At 38.4% G+C, this 21,455-nt stretch overlaps 7 protein-coding genes and 1 pseudogene across 9 annotated transcripts; 3 read left to right on the top strand and 5 right to left on the bottom strand.

Annotated features, from left to right (window-relative positions):
- LOC108838902 (uncharacterized) lies at positions 1-543 on the bottom strand. The gene has a single exon (XM_018611766.2). It carries the CDS (start codon positions 541-543, stop codon positions 1-3), a length of 543 nt encoding a protein of 180 aa, XP_018467268.2.
- A 3,732-nt stretch (positions 544-4,275) lies between these two features.
- On the bottom strand, positions 4,276-4,884 carry LOC108837730 (putative invertase inhibitor). The gene has a single exon (XM_018610749.2). The coding sequence runs from the start codon at positions 4,882-4,884 to the stop codon at positions 4,276-4,278; it is 609 nt and encodes a 202-aa protein (XP_018466251.2).
- A 1,338-nt stretch (positions 4,885-6,222) lies between these two features.
- Positions 6,223-8,789, bottom strand: LOC108810295 (chloroplast stem-loop binding protein of 41 kDa b, chloroplastic). The gene is made up of 10 exons (XM_018582449.2): positions 8,592-8,789; positions 8,009-8,143; positions 7,840-7,926; positions 7,657-7,747; positions 7,504-7,558; positions 7,355-7,415; positions 7,040-7,261; positions 6,827-6,943; positions 6,645-6,734; positions 6,223-6,548 (listed from the first exon to the last, which is right to left on the bottom strand). Exons 1-10 carry the CDS (start codon positions 8,691-8,693, stop codon positions 6,372-6,374), a joined length of 1,137 nt encoding a protein of 378 aa, XP_018437951.1. The 5' UTR covers positions 8,694-8,789; the 3' UTR covers positions 6,223-6,371.
- A 250-nt stretch (positions 8,790-9,039) lies between these two features.
- On the top strand, positions 9,040-10,995 carry LOC108840681 (Golgi apparatus membrane protein-like protein ECHIDNA). 2 transcript variants are annotated; one of them, XM_018613509.2, is made up of 6 exons: positions 9,040-9,224; positions 9,555-9,611; positions 9,726-9,929; positions 10,071-10,130; positions 10,467-10,593; positions 10,724-10,995. In XM_018613509.2, exons 1-6 carry the CDS (start codon positions 9,210-9,212, stop codon positions 10,810-10,812), a joined length of 552 nt encoding a protein of 183 aa, XP_018469011.1. In that variant the 5' UTR covers positions 9,040-9,209; the 3' UTR covers positions 10,813-10,995. The 2 variants fall into 2 exon arrangements, with proteins under 2 accessions (XP_018469011.1, XP_056860475.1); XM_057004495.1 differs by lacking the exon at positions 9,040-9,224 and having other exon boundaries at positions 9,549-9,611.
- Positions 10,996-11,259: 264 nt separating this feature from the next.
- On the top strand, positions 11,260-13,569 carry LOC130508974 (protein AGENET DOMAIN (AGD)-CONTAINING P1-like). The gene is made up of 4 exons (XM_057004473.1): positions 11,260-11,973; positions 12,221-12,700; positions 12,775-13,230; positions 13,393-13,569. Exons 1-4 carry the CDS (start codon positions 11,374-11,376, stop codon positions 13,405-13,407), a joined length of 1,551 nt encoding a protein of 516 aa, XP_056860453.1. The 5' UTR covers positions 11,260-11,373; the 3' UTR covers positions 13,408-13,569.
- Positions 13,570-13,920: 351 nt separating this feature from the next.
- On the bottom strand, positions 13,921-14,774 carry LOC108859668 (uncharacterized). Its single transcript, XM_018633612.1, has one exon. It carries the CDS (start codon positions 14,707-14,709, stop codon positions 14,155-14,157), a length of 555 nt encoding a protein of 184 aa, XP_018489114.1. The 5' UTR covers positions 14,710-14,774; the 3' UTR covers positions 13,921-14,154.
- Positions 14,775-15,698: 924 nt separating this feature from the next.
- Positions 15,699-18,418, top strand: LOC130508969 (rhodanese-like domain-containing protein 6). Of its 2 annotated transcripts, none has more exons than XM_057004470.1 (9): positions 15,699-15,972; positions 16,233-16,394; positions 16,491-16,596; positions 16,685-16,880; positions 16,980-17,061; positions 17,134-17,216; positions 17,293-17,425; positions 17,487-17,583; positions 17,640-18,418. In XM_057004470.1, the coding sequence occupies exons 1-9, from the start codon at positions 15,778-15,780 to the stop codon at positions 18,362-18,364; spliced, it is 1,779 nt and encodes a 592-aa protein (XP_056860450.1). In that variant the 5' UTR covers positions 15,699-15,777; the 3' UTR covers positions 18,365-18,418. The 2 variants fall into 2 exon arrangements, with proteins under 2 accessions (XP_056860450.1, XP_056860449.1); XM_057004469.1 differs by having other exon boundaries at positions 16,682-16,880.
- Positions 18,419-18,439: 21 nt separating this feature from the next.
- LOC130508977 (importin subunit alpha-4-like) lies at positions 18,440-21,413 on the bottom strand (annotated as a pseudogene).
- Positions 21,414-21,455: the final 42 nt, after the last annotated feature.

Here is a 21,455-nt window from a genome sequence, read left to right as displayed (position 1 = left end):
TCAACAATTAGATTCTGAAGAAATCATATGACCAATGATCTTTTCCATGGCCACTAAGACCTTTGTTTCTATATTTTTCTCTTTCAGCGGATTGATATGATAACCGGGCACATTAAAATCTGTCTTACATATACCAACACCATAGGAAACTTTACCCGTGAGTTTGAGGATCTCACCGTATAGTCCTTGATTGAAGAAAGATACAACCTCCGTGAACGCGGTGTTTACAATTTCGTAAGCTTCGGCACACTTTTGCAGACCGGACCTCTCGTCTCCAGCATCTCTAAGGAGTGTGCTGATGAAAAAATAAGTATTGGCCGAGAATCTTTCAGCTTCTGTTACTGTCACATTCAGGAGATCTTTATTGCTTGGGGAAGACGTAGCCAGCTTCTTGGCAAAGACCCCCTGGCAGAATTTGGTGTCTATTGTCTGTTTGCATATTGCGTCAACTCTTTGTTGAGTATTGTTATCGAGAAGAGCTTCTGCGACGGAGTAAACGAGTGTAATCACCAAAAGTACCAACAGAATGCGATACATTTTCATTCGTTTTTTTTTTGTTTGTGAGTTGTGAGTGATCTGTGGTCATTTGAGAATGAACTCGTTGACAACTTTATCTTTTAAAATTAGGCATATTGATGAACTCATTAATTAATCAGTCAATGGTCAAAAACATTTGTGGGTGCATATATTCCGTGTGAGCATTTGTTTAGCTTTTAAATGTGCGTTTTGTCATTTTTCAAAAGTGATTCCATGTTTAATAACCTTTTCTGTAAAATGGCATCAATGCAGCCCCATCAATATGTACATATATTAATGGAGCAATATATAGACTGCACAAGAAGAAAATTCAGTCAATGTCTTGATGTATGGTAAAACTACACACAAAAGAATACCAAACTGAAGAAGATTTTGTTTGACTACGTAAATGCTTGCAGATTGAAGTTCAAAGTCTTGCATGGAATCTAACTTTTTTTTTTTGAATCCTTCTCTTCCTCATCTCTGTTTTCTCTTTGCTTCACCTTCGTATCTTTCCCTCTCCTCGTCTTGTCCGATGTTTCTGCTCCTGGAGGCTCGTCGGTGCCGTCTTTACTGCAGGGAAGCTCCGGCGTTGGTGCAGCTTGTTGGGTGGTGGAGCCTCGACACGGGGTCTGTGAGCTCGCGTTTGGTGAAGTCGGATTTTTTAGGGTTTTGTGAGGGGTACTTTTAGCCCCTTGTGGAGACAGCTGCGTGTGGAGGCAGATTGGATGGGCTTGCCGGTGGTTCCCTGCTGGTAAGGGGAGTGTGGAGGCGGAGCTGTGCTCTCTCCTAGGCGTCTAGTTCAGAGTCGGCTCTGACCTCTTCTTCTTGAGAGCTTTGGAGTCCCTTTTCTCAAAGGCGTTAGTAGCCTCTAGTAGCTGGCGTGTGTCAGGACTCGGGGTGTTCTTCCGTGAGGTGCTGTTCCGGAGCGGTGTTGGATACGTCGTCTATGGCGTCTTCAAGGCGATGTTGTGGTCCTCCTTTCAATCTCTGTTCTTCTTCCCGTCCTTTGGTTGCCGTCAATTGGAGAGTTGTGTCGACTTGCTCCCGATTGTTTCACTCTTGTGTGTGTTTTTTTTCAAAGCTTCTCCTTGCCACAAGATTAGCTTCTGACGGCTTAGGCTATCTTTGTCCGGTTCTCGGATGAGACGATCGACGAGTGGTTTGTGTGTCTCTGTTTTGTCAGCAGAGTATCTCCTCCCTCGGTGGCTTGATCGGTGGTTGTGACATTTCCCGACGCCGTGGGCATATTTGTGTTCGCGGTGGTGTCGTTACCCTTTGCTTTTGCAGGTCTTAGAGTGTTCTTCGGCTTCGTTTGGTTGTGGCTGTCTCGTGCCCAGTTTGTAGTTATCCGCTTGGTCTTGTGAGCCCTTTCGGCTCCATGTTCCGAATGGCTTGGCGTGCTAGAAGGTGCAGAGGGATTGGAGCGATTTTCACTTGGTATGACTCTAATCTCTTCTTCTATTGCGTCGGTGTTAAATGGTGGTGAAAGTTATGAGTTCCAAGGAGATCCCTGAGAGCTAGCTACACTAAAGACGGTATAGGAGTTCCGGGCATCCGAAGCAATGAGGAGAACCTCACGGTCCCATAAGCAACGTCAATGGTTGAGAACGGCAAACAGGTCTTAAGAATTTTAAAAACGGGCTATCGGATTGTGCTTGGTTTAGTGGGTGGGCGAAGGTAGCTTGTAATATATTGACTTAGGAACTTTTGTTCGAGTTGGGCTTGTAACCGGATCCTAAATTCCCGTTTCAACGGGTTGAAATTATTATATTAATATTAAAAAAAAAAAAAAAAAAAAAAAAAAAAAAAAAAAAAAAAAAAAAACTTAGGTAAGCTTTTACTTTTTTTTTTGGGGTAAAATGGTAAGCTTTTTTTTACTTATTGTTTATTCGAGTGACATTAGGAATCCTGGAGCAGCAAGTAAAAAGTAAAGAGTAAAAACACACACACTATTTACTATAATATGAAAACCATTACATATGCATTGGTAAAAAGTTTTGAGATGAAAGTTAATAAACAATTATAATTTATTCTGTTTGGAACAATTATTGTTAATTAAAAGCTAGAAAAAGTGAATGCTGCTTTTTAGTTTTTAATGGGTATATTCAATCCGAGACCTATAGAGTGATTTGTATTAAAGTTATGTATCATATATTATTTAATTATAATATTTTTTTTAAAAAACTGTGTTATTGAATCTATGATTTTAAAATTTGCTATAAAGACTAATTTTATTTAAAATAAAGTAGTGAATTTTAATAGTTTTGTTACAATTTATAGTGTTTTGTGGAGTTTCTTGATAAAATATATAAATCCAAATCTTATGGTTTAAAATAAGATTATTTTTAGAAAAATACATTAGAATAGCATTTAAAAAGTTTTTATCACAAATATAATGATCAAAATGTTTCATTAAAAAATTGAATATACATTTATACTTCTTGGTTAACTAGTCTAAGTCTTAGGGTTTAGAGTTAAGGGGTGGAAATTTGAGATTAAGACTTAATATTTTATAGAACAAAAAATAAATATTAAAAATTAAATTTGAAAAATAGTTTCGAAAACCATTTTCGAATTACAAAATAAAATTTGAAGTAGGGGTGTTCAATCCGGATATCGGTTCGGTTTTTTCGGTTTTTCGGTATTTCGGTTAGTAAAATACAACTACCATTCTAAATCCATATTTACTTCGGTTCGGTTCGGTTTATACACCGTCGGTTTTTGGTTTATTCGGTTTTATACCAAAAACATAATTCTTTATTTTGCGATAATATTATATGAATTTTAGAGTCATGTTGTCAACACAATCATTTTAAAAAAAAATTATATGTTTAAACAAAAGAACAAAAAAATAAAAACCGCTTACACCATCTAATAAAATAATCAAATCTAGAATTAAAAGCAAAGCTCAAAATTTTGAATAAAAGTAAAAAAACTAAAACCAAAACAGAAGCACGAAGTTATGTTTTTTCGATTGAACACGAATCTTTATTCATTAATAGATTAAAAAAAATTATGAAGAATTTCTACTAATTGTTGTCCATCAAATTTATAATTTTTATTTCAATTTAGTTAATGTTAAAATAAAGCAAAAAGATCAAAAAGACTAAAAAAATAAGAAGCATCAGTTGCGATGAATTGTTATTTAATTATACTTCAAGTGTTTTACAAATCATGACTTCTTTATTACTGTAAAATATATGGTAATAGTTATTAACAAACAAATTAACTTATGATTTTCAAACGTCGTTATAAAATATATACATATTTACATATTTCTATTTTTAATCGGTTTTATTCGGTTTATTCGGTTTTATCGGTTATATACTGAACCATATCCAAATCCTACGGTTTTTAGAAAATTACATCCACTCGGTTTGTATGGTATATACCAAATCTAAACCATATTATCTATTTCGGTTCGGTTCGGTTCGGTACGGTTCGGTTTTACCATATTGAACAGCCCTAATTTGAAGAGAAAATTATAGAAAATTTTGGATTTGAAAACATATTACTGAAACTATAAAACATATTTTTCACTTTTTTGTATTTATATATCTAAAGTATTATGGATTTTTTACCTATTAAATGAAACATTTTTGGTCATTTTCCTCTTTAGGATCTTTTTTTGTGAAAAAACTTAAAAATTGTTTATTTGTGAGAATTACCCTTATTTTTATTATAACCAGTAATCTAAAACTTATTAAAACCAAAGTAATCCAAATCTTCCAAATGTTATATTGGATTTCTTTCCTGTTACAAACTGCTTATTAGTATACTAGTTACTTTATCTACATCATTGAAAAAGCAAGGGCCCGTAACAACTGAACTAAGCAAATAAGCATTTCCATTTTTCACCATATACCCTGAAACCGCAGACATGGTGATCAAGATTTTCATCACTCTGCTCTTCTCTATCAAAAGCTTCTTCTTGTTCAGAGGAATCGGAAAATCGGTCCTACATCTTTTCAATATATTTCTTGCGGATAAAATGTCTATGATCATACGTTCATACTCTTCCCGACAAAAGTCGTGGCGTACTTTCAAGAAAGTACTGGTTTCGTCAGTGTAAACCGTTAAACAAGTGTTCAGACCAGTCGTTTCCTCAGGATCAGGATGTTCACGCAAGATGTTACCGATGAAAATATATGTATCACTGGCGTGTTCAATAGCGATGCGGAATATGAGATATGTGAGATCTAAGAGATTCGCTGTTTTTGTCTCTAAATGTTTGTGAATGATCTCTTTGCAAAGTTCGTAATCTCCGGTTTTAGTGCATATACTATCGATTAGTTCTTGTGTCGGTCCATGGACTTCGACTGCTTCCATGTGATGGATAAAAATATAGAGAGCAAGAAGGGTCATGGAGCTGCACGGGAGTTTCATACTTTGAACTGTGTTATGCATCAGGTCCAAGAAATGAACATGTATAAATACTTGTGTAAGCTTGAGGATTTATGTCTTACTTTGTTAATTAATATTCCAAAATTAATGGCCAACTACGTGTAGGAAAATTTAATCTTTTTGATTTATTCTTATTTGCTATGATTGGTTATCTTTAAGTTTTGGATATAGTTTATGGTTTTATTTACTAATATAATCATTATATATATATTTTTTGTTTTATGTGTTTGATTGGAATGAGCTGTATTTATGTTGCTATAAAATTAATGTTAATAGATTTTTTTACTGTAGTTATATAATTTTTATGCAGATTGCAAGTGATTTAATTTTTACTTATAAATTTTGTAAAATCTAAGATATAAGTGCTTTAGGTATTTTACTTTAAAAAATAAAAGGTAAAAAGGTAAAAAGTAAAAATAAACAAAAGAAGAGAAAAAATAAAAAAAAAGAAGAAAAAAATCTCCAGTTTTTAAAAAATCTTCCTAAAACATTATTAGAAAACATTTGTGTTTTAGAAACAAATTTAGCTGTAAAATTTTCCTGTGGTACTTTTAAAGCACTTGGCAATCACTTAAATGAAAAGGATGAAAAAATCAGAAGATGATGTGGAACTCAGATCAATATTTTGATTTGTAACAATTAAGGTATTTCCAATCATATTTCATTTTATTTTTCTAAAATTGAATGAAACGATTTATAAGTATAAAGTAAGAAATGTTCTAAGTCAGCTTATTTCATATCTCACTCTCATAAAATTTACTTCATAGATAAAGTTATCTACTTTTTGTTTTATCGTTACTCTATTATGGAATGAAATATAGAATTAGTTTAGAGCAATTTTGTTTTATTTTCCCTTTTATTGAATTTTAGAGAAAAAAATGAAATTTTACATTAAAGATGTTTTTATCCATGGTTTGGATTATATAATAATGTTTTTATCCATGGTTTAGATGAGATAATAGTTCAAATAAATATATATTTAGTATATATGATGATAAAGTAAACTTGACACAATGTGAGAAATAAATGACTAAAAATAGCGAGTTAGTAACATGTTGGATATTAGTTTGTAATATTCTTCTCATGACTTCTCTTTAAGTATGATGATAATGATAATAAACAACATTTGATTTTGATACTTAGAATATACTGCTGGTTTCATCTTGTTATTGACAAATGAATGATTAGCCCTGGATATATAAACCGAGAACCGAACCTTATTTAAGCTGAGAGTGGTTCGGTTCATTTGGAGAGTTGCATACAACCAACTCTCTGCCTCTCCTTCACTAAACTGATAAGTAAAATTTCAAGAGCCAGACCGCGCGCCGCTTTTTTTTATAGAAAAAACTCGAACACAATCCATACAGAAAATACATTTGAGACGACGTTAAACTTGAGAATCTTCTTCAGTTTGAGATCACACAACCATATACAAGCCAAGAATGTTTCTATTGAAGAACAAGTTTCTTGCTTAGAATCATGTCGTCAGTAGTGAAATCCGCCTCTTTTCTGAAAGTTCCACGACCGAAGTCGAGGTTGTATGAGTCAGTGAGACCATCCACCAAGTCGAACTCCGGTGTCCATCCCAAGACATGCTTTGCTTTCTCCACCGAGGCAAAGAAATGCTGCAAAGATCATATACATAAACAAAAATCCACAACTTCTTAAAAAAAAAAAGATGGCAGCGTGAAACATTTGAATATGTTTGGAGGTAATATTACCTGGTCACGGAAAGGGAAGGCCTTCTTCTTCCCAAAGTCGAACTCTTTAGGGTTGTAGTGAACAATCTCTGGCTCTGGAAACCCACCAGCCTGATAAAAGAGTTTTAAAACATTACATCACTTGCAAACAGTTAAACCAAGCAATAACTAATCCAAAAAAAAAAAGGCTCAATATGTAGTACCTTTGCGCAAGCTCTTGCTAAGCCATCAAAGGTGACGTACTTCTCTCCTGAGATGTTGAATATCTCTCTGCTTGCTTTCTCGTTACCAAGCACGGCGAGAAAGGCTGTTGCCAAGTCCTGAAAGATTACATAATCATTAACTTTGACTGTTATAGATCGTTTTACCCTTGACGCATGATAAGAGAGTTTTATGAGGTAGGTGTGTGTGTGGACCTTAACGTGACCGAGTTGTGAGATCTGGATCCCAGAGTTTGGAACTGGGATAGGTCGACCAGCTTTGAGACGGTGGAAGAACCATTCTTCTACGGGGTTGTAGTTCAATGGACCGTAGATGTAGACAGGACGTATAGAAGTCCAGTTTACACCTTTTGATTGCAGTAAGCTCTCTGTCTCCAGCTTCCCCTTGTGCCTGCTCTTCGGGTCAACTGCATCCACCTGCATCAGTTAATGAGAAGATCACAAACTTACAATATTTATTTATACATGGAGAGATTACTACAAGCTCAAGAGTCAGATTGGTTTACATACCTCACAGTGTGGCAAGATATCAGATTTCAGGTAAACACCAGCTGAAGAACAGTAGATGTACCTAATACAATTAACCACACATATTTACAATTCTGAAAAAAAAATGTTTTGTTAAAAGCTAGCAAACATTCATGTGGTATATAACTTACTGTTCTAGTTTAGGAAGTGCATCTAATATGGGCTCAACTTCTTCAGCTTCCCTCCCTGAACAAAATAATAATAATAGAGAAGGTACAATGTATAAAATGTACTCAATTGTCAGTGGAAAGAGACTGTAAAACAGCAAATAGACAACATGTTACCGTTGATATCATAAACAACATCGAAGCCTTCAGCTGAAAGACTTGACTTCACAAAGTCATAGTCCTTTCTGTCTCCTTTCAAGTGAAGAATCTAGCAAAAAAAAAAACATTCATTTTATCAAGTTCATCTTGCTCAGATACTAACTAACTATGTTCTTTCACAAGGAGTTGCGTAGTAAGTACCTTGGAAGAAAAATCAGCAAAGTCTTGGTCAGATTCGCCAGGCAATTGTTTGGCAATAGGAGATTTACCTCTTGTGAACAATGTAACCTGCAAAAAGCAACAATTAGCCAATGAGAGAAGGAAACTAAAAAAGACAGTTTGATTGGTCATGGAAGAGAGAATGAAGAACCTGATGTCCCTCTTTAACAAGGAGCCTGGATAAGAAGATACCAATGAACCGAGTGCCACCCATTATAAGAATCTTCTTCTCGCTCGATGCTGATACATAGAGTGCTCCTTTTGGCTGTTGAACCTTCCTCTTGTACTGCAGTTTAAACAACAAAGCCAAGTCTGTAAGAAAATCTAAGGCTACTGATGAATCTGAAGCTAGAGCTTCACATCAACAAATCATTATGGAATTCTTGAGGATGTATTCAGATATATGAAGCCAAAACCACACCTAAGAAATTCACAACTACGACAAAGAAGCTCATAAGCTCAAATTTAAAATCAGAGCTGTTACCAGAACCATACTGTTACTTTTAGACACACATTCATTAATCTTAAACACAATGATTCATTTCTGAAGAAGTCAAACATGAGATGACGGGTACATTGTGTAATGTGATGAACAAGTTAATGAAAAGTAAATATATTATCCATCAGACACGCAAACGCAACCAAAAAAAAAAAGAGAAATTTGAAGATTTTAGAAACAGAGTTTGATACATAGACACGAAAAAGAAACGTCAGAGCAAAGAAAAAAAGAAGACCTGGACTTGTAGGTTGAGCTTGGCGCCATTAAAGTCAGAGAGAGAAGAAGTAAGTAGAGATAAAGAAGGCTGGCTCTGTTGCATCATCATCATCTTCGCCATGCTTGTTGGTTCACTCTCTGAGCAAACTGAAGAGAAGGTCTTATGTGAGTATCTGTGAATGGTTCGTAAGGCCCCATCATCTTATTGCTTCTGATCATTAAATCTTTTATTTTTCCGGATAAGACAATGATCTCAACCTCTCGCTGTTTCATGGTCACATATTAATAATCCATTGTCGTCCTCTTCTTTCATAAAACATACTGATCTTAGATAGCGCGATGATTCCGACCGCAAGTGCAAGTGTAATTGAACTTTTTGTATTGGGCCCAATGGGCCATAAAGGACATACACTTAGGCCTCTGGGCTGATTTAGAATTAAAAAAAAAAAGATTTTACAAAAAGAGAAGAAATCACGTAGCGCACGCGCAAAGAGGCAAGAGTTTGAAGATCCGGTACTGAAGAAAAACTTTCTCGGAAAATTCTATCTTTCTCGGAGGGAAGAAGATCGGTGTTTTCCATATCGGAGAGGTCTTTCGTTTTCTCTGCTGATCAGCTTCGGATTGAATACATCCCAAGATGGATCCTAGCCAGGTGAATTTAGCTTAGCTGTCTCGATACTTCCTCTAAGCCTCAATTTACCTTTCGATTCATGCTAATTTCGGAGTTTGATTGCTTATCATATTCTTGAGTAATCTCTCGATTAGCTTTTCGATCTTGACGTTATTGTGTTGGATCTGTACTCTTCGTTTTAGTATGTGCACATTAGAAGTTGGAAAGCTTGAGCTTAAATAGTCTTACTAGGTTAAGAATCGTTTTAATCTCGATTAGTTAATCGTTTATGCACCTTTTTTATTTATTAGCGTTATATCAGTGTAAATTAATTGAGAATTTATACAGATTTGATCGTTTCTTTCAATGCAGGCACCAGTTGAAAACTATGCGAACCCAAATACATGTCTCTTCCATGTTCTCTTCAAGGTATGTACGCGCCTGATTATTAAATTCTTTTGACGTTTTTATAAGTGTATGGTTAGATAGTGTGGACAATGGTAATGAGTATCATATATCATTTTTCTGTTTTGTGGGTGGCAGGGTGCTGCGCTGGCGTTTTACATTCTATCCGCTCTCTTCTTCAACAGCTTTGTCATCATCTTTGTCGTGACTGTTCTTCTTGCTGCCCTTGACTTCTGGGTGGTTAAGAATGTGAGTGGCCGTATACTGGTTGGTCTCAGGTGGTGGAATGAGATCAATGACTTGGGAGAAAGTGTCTGGAAATTTGAGTCTCTTGACCAGGAGGTTATCCACCCTCTCTTGTTTTTTTTTGCTTTCTTTTTTACTTTATTCAATATGGCGGTTTTACGGGTCAGTTGTCTAGAAATGCTGTGTAGTTTTTACTTTTCTCAGACTCATTTATTTCGTTTTGTTTGTATGTATCAGTCCTTGGCTCGGATGAACAAGAAAGACTCGTGGCTTTTCTGGTGGACGCTTTACCTTGCAGTGAGTAGTTCCTATCTATAACTACAGTTTGTAGCGTATGCTTTATCACTTAAAACCTGTTTGCGATGCACCTGAAACTTTAGTGGATGAGTAGGAGTAAAAACAGGCAAGAATGAACATGACCCACCCTAGTGGTAAAGCAAATGTGTTGCAACGGTGATACATGTGAATTTCAGAGCTTGTCCTTTAGTATCCCACATTGACCATATTAAAAAGATTGACAACTATCCATGAGATTGTAGCTATGTGTTTAATGTCTGAAGGAAAACATTGTATAAATGCTATCTTTTATGTATTCGCAGCTAAATCTTCTTCTTATCTTTTCCTTGTCTTTAGGCAGCTGCGTGGTTGATCCTTGGGGCATTTTCACTGATAAGGTTTCAGGCCGACTACCTGCTGGTTGTCGGCGTTTGCTTGTCCCTCAACGTGGCTAATATCATCGGCTTCACAAAGTGCAAGAAAGGTAAGATCGATTCCAGTAGAGCCCTGATTTTGTTAAGATTCACATTAAATTCGTAGATTTGTGAATCCAATAAGTAGAACGTATTCATGTACATACTCTTAACTGGTATCCACACATTTTTTGTTGGTAGATGCAAAGAAACAGTTTCAGCAGTTTGCCTCACAGACAATCGCATCAAGGTTCCAGTCCACGGTACAATCTGCCTTCACACTTGTTTGAGAATAAAAAATGTTTTAGTGAGAGCAAAGACAGTGTACAAAGAAGATTGTCGCCATAAGCAACACCATGTTTTTTTTGACTGATTGTTTTTCTCCACTATATATTAAGGGATTAAGGGATTTGAGAAAGAGGCTTATCATATTCGTCTTTTTGACATGTATATTACATTTTCGACTTACCCTATGGTCCTATGCATACGTTTAACCCAAACAAAATATCAGAAATTTTACTTTTATTTTTGATTTCGGTGGTAATCTTCAAGATCACCGTCTGAATTCAGTTGAGCTGCTACCAAAAAAAAAAGTTTCAGAACTCTAAACCCAATATAAAAATGGTGAAAAGCCTAACTAAAAAAAAGTGAAGTTGGGCCTTAACGTCTTGTCAGCCCAGAATCACATATTCACAAAAGCCCAAGATCACAAATATATTTTAAAAAAAAAACCTCTTAAAACTGATTTGATTCGCGAAATCAAACTACAAAACCCTAGAAAAAGCTAACTCCATTGATCCTCCACACACACACACACAGAGCATATCCATCCCATTCTTCCCGCCAATTTCATGTCTTCGCGGCGTCGCCAGTCTCCTATGATTCCATCTCCGGCGAAGCAGAGGAACAAAGCTCCGAACAATCCCGCGACTCGAACAATCCACAACCGTCTTCCTTCTTTCCTAAAACCCGACGCCGCTGTGGAGATCAGCACCAGCGAGGATGATTACCGCGGCGCGTGGTTCCCGGGGAAGGTGCTCACCGTCCCATCCCCGGATTCCGCCAACTGCCAGGTGGAGTACGCGACGATGTCTGAGGTAGACGACGAGAGCAAACCGCTCAGGGAGTTCGTCCACGTGGATCACCTCCGCCCTATGCCTCCGCCGATGTCCGAGGCGGAGAAAAAGAGGGATATCGCAGCAGGGGAAGACGTCGACGCGTTTTACAATGGCGTCTGGTGGGAAGGGACCGTTACCGAGGCTCGCCGCGGCGATGGGAAGTTCAGTGTTTACTTCAGAGCCTCCAAAGAGCAGATTCAGTTTCGCAGAGATGAGTTACGGTTTCATCGCGAGTGGGTGAACGACACGTGGAAGCCTCCCCTAGATGAAACTGAAACGGAATCGGAGGAGGAGGAGTCAGAGGAAGTAGACGACGACACAGAAGACAAAGAGGTAAAATATATATTATATAATTTTTTTATGTCCATTAAACTGCTTTAAATTATTTTATGATAAATTAAGCAGTTACTACAAATCCACAAATTTGTTTAATTTATTTTGCTTTGTATATCTAATTTTGAAATTAAACTCAAGAAAACTAAAATATCTCCACTTAAGGCCACACTAACCGTTACAGTTATGATATTTGTAGAGCACTAGGATCCCACACTAAAATCGTTACAATTACGAAACCTTGCAGTACCTTGTACCACAAGTAGATCCGGAAACTACTAGAGCCATTGCGAAAGAGATGTTTTCCAACGGCACAGTTGTTGAGGTAAGCAGCGACGAGGAAGGTTTCGTTGGTTGTTGGTTTGCGGCCAAAGTCGTTGAACGCATTGGAGAAGACAAGTACGTGATCGAGTACAAAGACTTGAGGGAAGACAACGGCGTGGAGCCTTTGAAAGAAGAAGCGGACTTTCTGCACGTAAGGCCGCCGCCGCCGAGTGATGAGGATATAGATTTTGCTGTCGGGGACAAGATTGATGCTTTTTACAACGACGGGTGGTGGGTAGGTGAGGTTATGGAGAGTATGAAGGATGGGAGTGTTGGTATCTTTTTCAGGGAGTCGAGAGAAAGGATGAGGTTTGGAAGGCAGGGGCTTCGTCTGCATAAGGAGTGGGTCAACGGGACCTGGGAGCTGCCTTTGAAAAGAGGAGAGGTGATGAAGAGAGCAAAGGTAGTGTTAGAATCTTCTAGAAATGATCTCATATGTGTTTGTTTTAGGTTTTTTTTTTTAATTTGGATCTGCAGAAAGTTCCATGTGAACGGAACGTGAGACGTAAAATAGCAATCGACAAGCGATATTTCAGCGTTGGAACTCCAGTGGAAGTTGGCAGCATTGAAGAAGGGTTTGAAGATTCTTGGTTTCTTGCGAAACTTGTTGAGTACAGAGGAACGGACAAGTGCCTTGTGGAGTACGATAAGCTGAAAGCTGAAGATGGGAAAGAGCCGTTGAGAGAAGAGGTTAATGTTTTTCAGATAAGGCCTCAGCCGCTAGAGATGGTCATGGTTAATCCGTTCGAGAAGCTTGACAAAGTTAACGCCTTGTATAATGATGGATGGTGGATCGGGGTGGTTAGAAAGGTGCTTGCCAAGTCGAGCTACCTGGTTTATTTCTCGAGAACTGATGAGATGCTCAAGTTTCATCATTCACAACTAAGGCTACATCAGGAATGGGTTGATGGCAAGTGGATAGCATCTTCCAAGGTATGCTTTTACCAACTCATTTTATCTCATTACATATAACTTCGATGTTTGCTCAATTATTTTTTAAATAAATTAGCATTGGTCCTGGTTGTTGGCATGTAACATTTGGTGTATTAATCATATGCTTTTACTGATGGGGTTCTCGTTAACTTTGCCTTTCAGTCTCAGACGGCGTAATTGGGCTGGAGAACGCGTCTGGATTTTTGGGATCTCAAGTTTTTTTATAAAAAAATTGGAGGTATTTGAATATCGTAGTCTTAGCCCTGATGTTCCCTAGCTACTGTAGACAATTGCAGTTATGTTGATTAAATAAAAGACAAAGGAGTTGATATTTTCTGATTTCTTGCCTTGTTGATTACCCAACTGTGATTTTAGCAAATATATGTTTTTGAAAAATGTTAGATCATTATATCATCTAGGTGCATTTATGGTCTTTCATTAGTCACATGAATGTGAAAGACGTATCTTTTCATTTGCGACAACTGCGAAGTACATTAGTATCTCATTTCCTTTTGTATATGGTCAAACTTGCTCCCGGTATAGTACTTGAAAGTCATACTTATTGTGCTTTTGGAGTCAATGCAAATGAACGTTGTTGCTATACTTAGTAAAGATTAAGCAGTACGCCATCCCTCCTTTTAGACCCAGCGTGTAAGATTTCGGTGTATCTCGAACTCAGTGTTCTTGAAGTGACATACAAAACCATCTTCAATGTAGTTTATAAATAATTATACGGTAATATTTGTAGAACAAGATGATGTTGACATCTTATTACAGGTAAAAACAAGCAGCAACGAGTGGGTGGGTAATAGATAAGAGTAAGAGCAGTGAGAAACACCAACTCTCAATGGTCGGTTTAAATTGTTGAAGCACACTTCAAAAGATTTCGGTATCTCTTAACTGTAGAAGCAGTGAGAAGCTTGATTAGGCATCCTTGACGGCAACAGCCTCCTTGGCAGGTTCTTCCTTGGCAGCCTCCTTGGCAGGTTCTCCCTTGGCAGGCTCCTCGGTGGCTTCACTGCTCTTCTCCTTGGCAGGTTCTTCCTTGGCAGGTTCCACTTCCTCTGGGACTACAAAAGCTGAGACAGGGAAAGTCCTGGAGAGTGTGGTTGGTGACATAAAGGTGATCTTCTCTTTCTCCTCTGTATATATCTCACTGATAGTGACCCAGATAAGAAGCTCCTTGGACTTGACTCCAGTGAGCTTCTTGATCTTACCGGTTTGGACCACGGCAGTAACTTCGGTTCCATAGGAGACAAGCTTATCGATCGCTTCGAACTTGTGGGTGATGCTCTGTTTCTGCTTCAGCCACACAACACCTGACTCTCTGTCATACCCAACCTCTTCTATGTCCTTCAAAGGTAGTAAGCCATTGGGCATAGAGATTTCCTTGAGGAAGACTTTTATCTTCTCTTGGCACATCTCATCTCCGGTGTACATCTCTGCCTTAGCTCTCACCTCCTCTGTGACCAGACCCATCTCTGTTTCTTAGCTCTGTTGTGGCGGGTTTTAGTTGTGTGTTTTGTGGAGATTGAAGTAGCCTTAACCTTGTGAATTGTGATATATAGATGCATGTAAAAAGCATTAATGGGCATGGTTGAGAAGGTTAGTGGGTAAGTACATAAATTCTGATGCGTGGCATGTCCTGTTTATCCCATTTTTGGGTTTAAATTATCTGGCAATCATCATCATCACAATAATGGACAGTTAGTACTATTAATAATATGATTTGATGGTGCATGCATGGCCCCTTCCATATAAATGCAGTGCCTATCATCTCACTTTCTCTTCAAATAATTCCTTGAGATATTGAAGATCACCTGTTTTTTTTCTTCCCTACTATCTTTAGAACCCAAATAAATACTAATTAAGTTCACTTAAAATAACTATAGGAGTTCCCAACTTCTAACTTATTGATTGTGATTTCTCACCCTGCTTTCTTGAGACTTGATTCCTGCCTTGCTGTGTTTATGATTGATTATTATTATTATTTCAAATTTATGTCCATACAACAAACTCTTTTAGTTTTGTGAACAAACGCTAAAACCAACATCATATCAGAGATATCGCGCAAGAGCAGGTTGTTCTCGTGACATCTCAAATGAATTGTTTCGAGTATAACAGATCAAAAGTAACATCTAAGCTTAACAAGAGAAACTGGGCAGCGTTTTCATGGCAGTGATTATTCAACACTGTCTCTATATGTTTGATTTCCTTAAACATTGATACTGTGATCAACTCTAGGCCTGTCTAAGATAATGCTTCGTGGTTTTGAAGACGAAGCTGTTGTGCCATGATGGACTAATAGAGAAGGCTGCTGAGTGGTGATGGTATTTTTGACATCTCTGGTCTATTTATAGCTTATGAAATGGTTCAATATACAAATTCCGGTTTAAATATATTCCGGTTTAATTGGATTCGGTTTTCTAAATCGCGTTCGCGTTTATGTGTGTTTTAGGCTTTTAGCAAATGGCTACTTCCTGGTTCCATCTTGGCGACGTCCCTAGCCTGAGAGATTTTATCGTTTGGCTTCACTGAAAAACCCTAATGGGAACAACCTCGTGTGGTGGCGATGGCGAGAGGCAGAGTATTGAAGATAAAGAGCAATACGGGGTGTTGCTGTATTACAAATACACCACTGTTCCCGATGTAGATGAGCTCGTTTCCTTTTATGAATCTAGCTGCAACTCACTCGGGTTACTCGGCCGAGTCAGACTCTCCACTCACGGCGTCAATGTCACCGTATGCTTCTTATCTCCTTCTCTGCATATCCGATGTTGTATATTTAATCGAAAAGGCTAAACCTTTATGTCTTTAGAGGAATGAAAGACAATAAAGTCAAACTCTTTCTGAGTTCTGAGTCCAGAGCTAGTTGGGGTTGATTGTAAGATCCAATCCATATGAACCATTGAAGAGGCAGAATCCAAAGTTTGAAGCTTTTTGATAGAGTTCTGTTTATAGGGTTGTGATAACAGAATACAGTTTGCATTTTTGGTTTTTAGGTTGGTGGGAAATTAAGTGCATTGGAGGAACATATTGCTGCAGCAAAGTCGAATTGTTTGTTCCAAGGCACTGACTTCAAGCTTGCATCTTGCCATCATCCTTTGAATGACAAAGTTTCTCAGGAGTGTGGGTTTACATCACTCTCCATCCGTGTTGTTGAGGTTCTTCTCTTGCCTTCTTCTCTTAACAAAACATAACTTCCTTAGCCCTTGCTAGCATTTTTGACATAACTGTGGGCATTGTGTTGTGGTTTGCAGGAGTTAGTGACCTTTAGTACTTCCCCTCTCTTGAAATCACCAGATATTTCAAATGCTGGAAGACATCTCTCTGCTGCTGAGTTTCATTCCGTCCTGCAGAGTGCCAGTAAGATATTTCTTTTAATCTGTATTATCACCTGCGGCTATATTGTGTTATCTTATCTGATTTATGTTTTTTTTTTTAAACTCAGAAGAACAACCTGATGGATCCGGGAAGTCTGAGAATAAGGAACTTGTTTTGCTGGACGCCAGGAACCTGTACGAGACACGCATTGGAAAATTCGAATCAGAGAATGTTGAGACCCTTGATCCTGAGATCAGGCAGTATAGCGACTTGCCAACTTGGATTGATCAGAATGCAGAGAAACTGAAGGGAAAAAACGTGCTCATGTATGGATTATAGTTCTATGAACATATTACATGAATACGTTTCTTGTCTGTTTGCTTTCCTTACATCATTGAAGCTCTAATGTGCTGGGCAAAACCCAGGTACTGCACTGGCGGAATCAGGTGTGAAATGGCATCTGCATATATCAGATCTAAAGGCGCAGGGTTTGAGAATACCTTTCAGGTTAGCAAATGGGTTTTGATAACACAAGTCACTGAACTTGGCTGACTTTAGCTGTTAATTGTTTTCTTGCAGCTCTATGGTGGCATACAGAGATATCTTGAACAGTTTCCTAGTGGAGGGTTCTTCAAAGGGAAGAACTTTGTGTTTGATCACCGGTATATGAATCCACCATCTTTCTCTTGTAATCTACCAGGAAAAGGGTAACTTATATTTTTCATGTGGGGTTTTTAGGATCTCAGTTGGGAGCTCAAAAGAGGAAATAATAGGCTGCTGCCTTCTCTGCAACAATACCTTTGACGACTATTCTCCACGTTGCCGTTGCAGACTATGCAGGATGCTTGTATTAGTCTGCAATCATTGCCAGGTATTGGAGATCTACTTCACATTGGATTGTGTTACCTTGGACTTATGTTGTGGTGTTGCAGGTTAAAGGAGATGATTATGTGTGTGAACTGTGCCGTAAACACAAAGGACAAGTCCCTTTGAGTCTTGATCACTCAAACCAGCCTTGTGAAAGCAAAGGTAACGTCTGTTTATACATTGTGAAGTTTGTAATCTCATATTCTACGCCCCTGCAGGTGATGACGATACAAGGCGGAAGCTAAGGATCCTATGCCTACATGGTTTTAGGCAGAACGCGTCTGGCTTCAAAGGGAGGACTGGATCACTAGCAAAGAAACTGAAGAACATCGCTGAGCTTGTGTTCATCGATGCACCTCATGAACTACAGTTCATCTACCAGACTGCTGCTACTACCACTCCTCCTCCACTGGGGGCATGCAACAAGAAGTTTGCGTGGTTGGTGTCACCAGATTTTGACAAACCGAGTGAAACAGGCTGGACAGTGGCACAGTCCCAGTTTGATCCATTGCAGTATCAGAACCAAACCGAAGGGTTTGACAAATCGTTGACATATCTGAAGACGGTGTTTGCAGAGAAAGGCCCTTTTGATGGCATTCTCGGATTCTCTCAAGGTGCAGCAATGGCTGCAGCTGTGTGCGGGAAACAAGAGCAGCTCTCAGGTGAAATAGACTTCAGATTCTGCGTGTTGTGCTCGGGTTTCACATCGTGGCCATTGCTGGAGAAAAAGAGAGAGCAAGGGTCGATCAAGTGCCCTTCACTTCACATTTTCGGAAGCCAGCCTGGAAAAGACAGACAGATTGTGACTCAAGCTAGCTCGGACTTGGCGGGGTTGTTTGACCAAGGTTGCGCCACTGTCATAGAGCATGACTTTGGCCACATTATTCCTACAAAGTCTCCTTTTATTGATGAGATTAAAGCTTTTCTTAACCAGTTTGTTTGAGGACTTTGTTTATCAAGACAATAATGTTCTTGCAATCAAATAACTTTTCTTGTTTCTGTAATCTGACAAATAAAATTATGAAATGAAAAAACTATAACAATAAAGATAATAGTGACAAATACAAAGTGTGATCAATCCTAAACCAGTAAACCACACTAGACATAACATGATTCATCCCAGATTTAAAGGTATATTAAGATGCAGAAGCAGAGAATGATTCAGACAAATGACAACAAACAGAAAAAATGGTATAAAAGCCTTTTTGCGCCAGTATTTCAAAAACCAACCTTCAATGACAGTAGCAAAAGATGATTCTCAGGTCCCCCCCCACACCAAATGATTTTCAATGTTCTATACCCTTTGTTCAACCAAATTTGAATCCACCAGGGGGAGCAGCAGCCTGGTTGTTCCCAAAACTGAAGCCTTGTTCTGCTGGATCTCCGTCTGGCAGAATCTGCTCATCCTCTTCTTCAGCCCAATATCTCTCCAAGATTTTAACGGCCTTCTCATATATCTCGTTGTTGTCATGGGACTGAAGGTTTTCGATTTTGTCCAACCCATCAGATTCTTCAATTAACTGAGCATAGAGATTCACCCCACCGTTTAACCCCATCTCCTTGTCAGCCTCACCAATCTTGAGAATGTTCTCAAGCCCCTCTAAGCACACCGTCACAATCCTTGGATCAGGGCAGATAAGAAGATCACAGAGAGGTTTGATGCAACCTTGTGCTACCAAATACCTGCACGCAAAAAGTTTATTATAGCATTTTTCGATATTGAGATGGATGGTGGGTACCAGACTATTAAGAGTAACACTGAATTGTAATCCATTGTTTGCAAATGCGCTTAGGCAAATAGAGATGGGCTTACTGAATCTGCTCATGAGAACTCCTGAGGTAGCATTTTGAAATAGCCACGCAGCTTCCTTCTTTATATCAAACTCTGCGTGTTGGGAGCAAATGCACAAGAGGGAGGACAATCCCAGCGCCAACACAGCCTATTGTTTGAATATATAAAAGTAATTAAAATTTGGTTTTAGCCTCTCTGAAACTTTGATGACTATTATAGCAGGAAAAGCTATACTCTATCTGAACTTTATTCCCAGCAGTAATATTGAGATTGTCCAACAAGCTTCTTTTTGATACTTTTCTTGTGATTTTGCGTGAGCAAATTGTAAAGGTGTGGAAGTACCCCACTATCAATTATAAACTGAAAAGCAAACATACATGTTTAGTAGCAAACACCAAAACATTGTAAAATGGCATGCTTCACAAATGATACCTGTGTCTGAGAGTCATCGCGCAGTTACGATGTTCCCAACAGTTCGGAGAGCAGGAATGAGAACCGTCGTGATGGATGACTTCAAGAAATATATATCAGTTAGTAATATAAAGAAAACAATGATGCAAGTTGTTGAGAACACCAACACCAAAATTTTTAAAAGAATCACAAGTTTGAAGATGACAACACCGTTACTGAAATACCCAAGTATAAGCACTCAGAATCCGAATGAAAAAAAAGCTAAGAAGACTAACCTTAGAAGCTCCACAAGTCGTGGACAGACACCAGCCTCAATCACAGCCTGAATTTTATCATTGGGGCCATCTGAAAGGTAGGAGAGAGCCCAACAGGCATCAGTAAGAACTTCTTCATCATTTAGATAAATAAGCTGCCGAAGAACTGGCAAGGCAGGCTTCACCTGGAATATATGTGAATATGTCAAACATTAGAACGCACCAAAACATTGTAATTTAGAAAATCTGTAACATAAGAGGATACATTTCTCGATTCCTACCTCTTCAAATGGTTGGTGGTTTCCCACGACAAAAGTTGGACAAGGTCCATGTAGCATTCTTAGCATGGATAGCTTTGAATTTTCGTTTAACTGAGACAGCAATGGTAGAAGAGCCCCAAGTTGAGAACAAGATTCCTGGCAGTTTGCAGTTGGCGAGTCTCCAGCAACATCCCAAGCCCACACCGCCTAACAATGGATATGCATATAAAAGTTTGTAACACAACATTACCGGTTTAGCACCTAGAACTACAGAGAAGCACTTGTTGACTATCATTAAAAAAAGAAAAAAAAAAATATATATATATATATTAGTATTAGATCAAAGAAACAATAAAAATAAAAAGACAATATGGGCACAGAACTTGGAGGCATGTATCTGGTCAAATATAAAATGCAAGTGCAAGTGAGAGCTACAATTATCTATAGCTAGTTAGTGGTAAACCTGCTCCCGGACGTCATCACTAGCAGAGCTAAGAAGCTCGACGAAGATAGGTACGGCCCCATGTTCAAATCACAACCCGAGTATGATTGATTGTCTGGCAAAACGCAACGTTGGTCAAAGCCCATGCCGCCTCAAACTGCATACGAACTTTAAAGTAAGCCAACATACATTCTTGAGTTTTTAAAGTGCCAGTGATAAGGAATATGAGACATACCTGGAGTTGTGGATGGTCTTGCCTTCGAAGAAACTCAACAAAACGAGGGATAACACGGGCTTTGATCATTCATCAATTGGAGGACTGTCGCTGCAGGATGCGCTCTGCACATCAAATTACAAAAAAAAATAACCATCTCAAATGTCTTTACACACACATATAACATTCTAAAGTAGAAAAAATGTATAACATACCTATAGATAGCAACTTTCTAAACTGAGTAGTAGCTTCAAGCTGAGCTTGAGGATCATCAGAATAAACACATTGTACCATCATTGGGATTCCTTCCAACTGCAAATCAAATCAAACATACAAATCCATTAACAAGATCAGTACATAGAGTTAACTAGATTTGCTGTAATATAGTAAGGATCTGATCTTTGATTTGAAGGGGAAAAGACACACAATTCAAATCAAAGATCCATCATCACTAACAAATCAGATCAAAAAGATCCAAAATCAAAATCAAAAGATCCATTACTCGTTTCTCAACGGCGGCAGCGCTCTGGAGAGCATCGAGGCCAGAAGCTCCGAGAGGCTGCTGCTGTTGGAGCATCATGCCTCGCGGCGCTTCTTGAGGAGACTGTCCTCGCGCTTGTTTTTAAATCTCGACGAGGTTGTCCTCTCTCCTACGCCTCGC

This window comes from Raphanus sativus, chromosome 1 (genome assembly GCF_000801105.2).
Source record: "Raphanus sativus cultivar WK10039 chromosome 1, ASM80110v3, whole genome shotgun sequence".
Taxonomy (NCBI): domain Eukaryota; kingdom Viridiplantae; phylum Streptophyta; class Magnoliopsida; order Brassicales; family Brassicaceae; genus Raphanus; species Raphanus sativus.
The sequence above is the reverse complement of the archived record's forward strand: the minus strand, read 5'-3'. Positions and strand labels throughout refer to the sequence as shown.

What these genes read in the sequence shown, in the direction of transcription:
- LOC108838902 (XM_018611766.2), bottom strand. Translation starts at nt 543, where the DNA reads ATGAAAATGTATCGCATTCTGTTGGTACTTTTGGTGATTACACTCGTT.
- LOC108837730 (XM_018610749.2), bottom strand. Translation starts at nt 4,884, where the DNA reads ATGACCCTTCTTGCTCTCTATATTTTTATCCATCACATGGAAGCAGTC.
- LOC108810295 (XM_018582449.2), bottom strand. Translation starts at nt 8,693, where the DNA reads ATGGCGAAGATGATGATGATGCAACAGAGCCAGCCTTCTTTATCTCTA. An exon ending in CACAACTCGGTCACGTTAAG is followed by an intron (nt 6,944 to 7,039) that starts GTCCACACACAC and finishes GTAATCTTTCAG; the next exon opens with GACTTGGCAACAGCCTTTCT. An exon ending in TAGCAAGAGCTTGCGCAAAG is followed by an intron (nt 6,735 to 6,826) that starts GTACTACATATT and finishes CTCTTTTATCAG; the next exon opens with GCTGGTGGGTTTCCAGAGCC.
- LOC108840681 (XM_018613509.2), top strand. An exon ending in GGTGGACGCTTTACCTTGCA is followed by an intron (nt 10,131 to 10,466) that starts GTGAGTAGTTCC and finishes CCTTGTCTTTAG; the next exon opens with GCAGCTGCGTGGTTGATCCT. An exon ending in CTTCACAAAGTGCAAGAAAG is followed by an intron (nt 10,594 to 10,723) that starts GTAAGATCGATT and finishes TTTTGTTGGTAG; the next exon opens with ATGCAAAGAAACAGTTTCAG.
- LOC130508974 (XM_057004473.1), top strand. Translation starts at nt 11,374, where the DNA reads ATGTCTTCGCGGCGTCGCCAGTCTCCTATGATTCCATCTCCGGCGAAG. An exon ending in ACGACACAGAAGACAAAGAG is followed by an intron (nt 11,974 to 12,220) that starts GTAAAATATATA and finishes GAAACCTTGCAG; the next exon opens with TACCTTGTACCACAAGTAGA. An exon ending in AGGTGATGAAGAGAGCAAAG is followed by an intron (nt 12,701 to 12,774) that starts GTAGTGTTAGAA and finishes TTGGATCTGCAG; the next exon opens with AAAGTTCCATGTGAACGGAA.
- LOC108859668 (XM_018633612.1), bottom strand. Translation starts at nt 14,709, where the DNA reads ATGGGTCTGGTCACAGAGGAGGTGAGAGCTAAGGCAGAGATGTACACC.
- LOC130508969 (XM_057004469.1), top strand. Translation starts at nt 15,778, where the DNA reads ATGGGAACAACCTCGTGTGGTGGCGATGGCGAGAGGCAGAGTATTGAA. An exon ending in CTCACGGCGTCAATGTCACC is followed by an intron (nt 15,973 to 16,232) that starts GTATGCTTCTTA and finishes TTTGGTTTTTAG; the next exon opens with GTTGGTGGGAAATTAAGTGC. An exon ending in GGTTTGAGAATACCTTTCAG is followed by an intron (nt 17,062 to 17,133) that starts GTTAGCAAATGG and finishes GTTTTCTTGCAG; the next exon opens with CTCTATGGTGGCATACAGAG.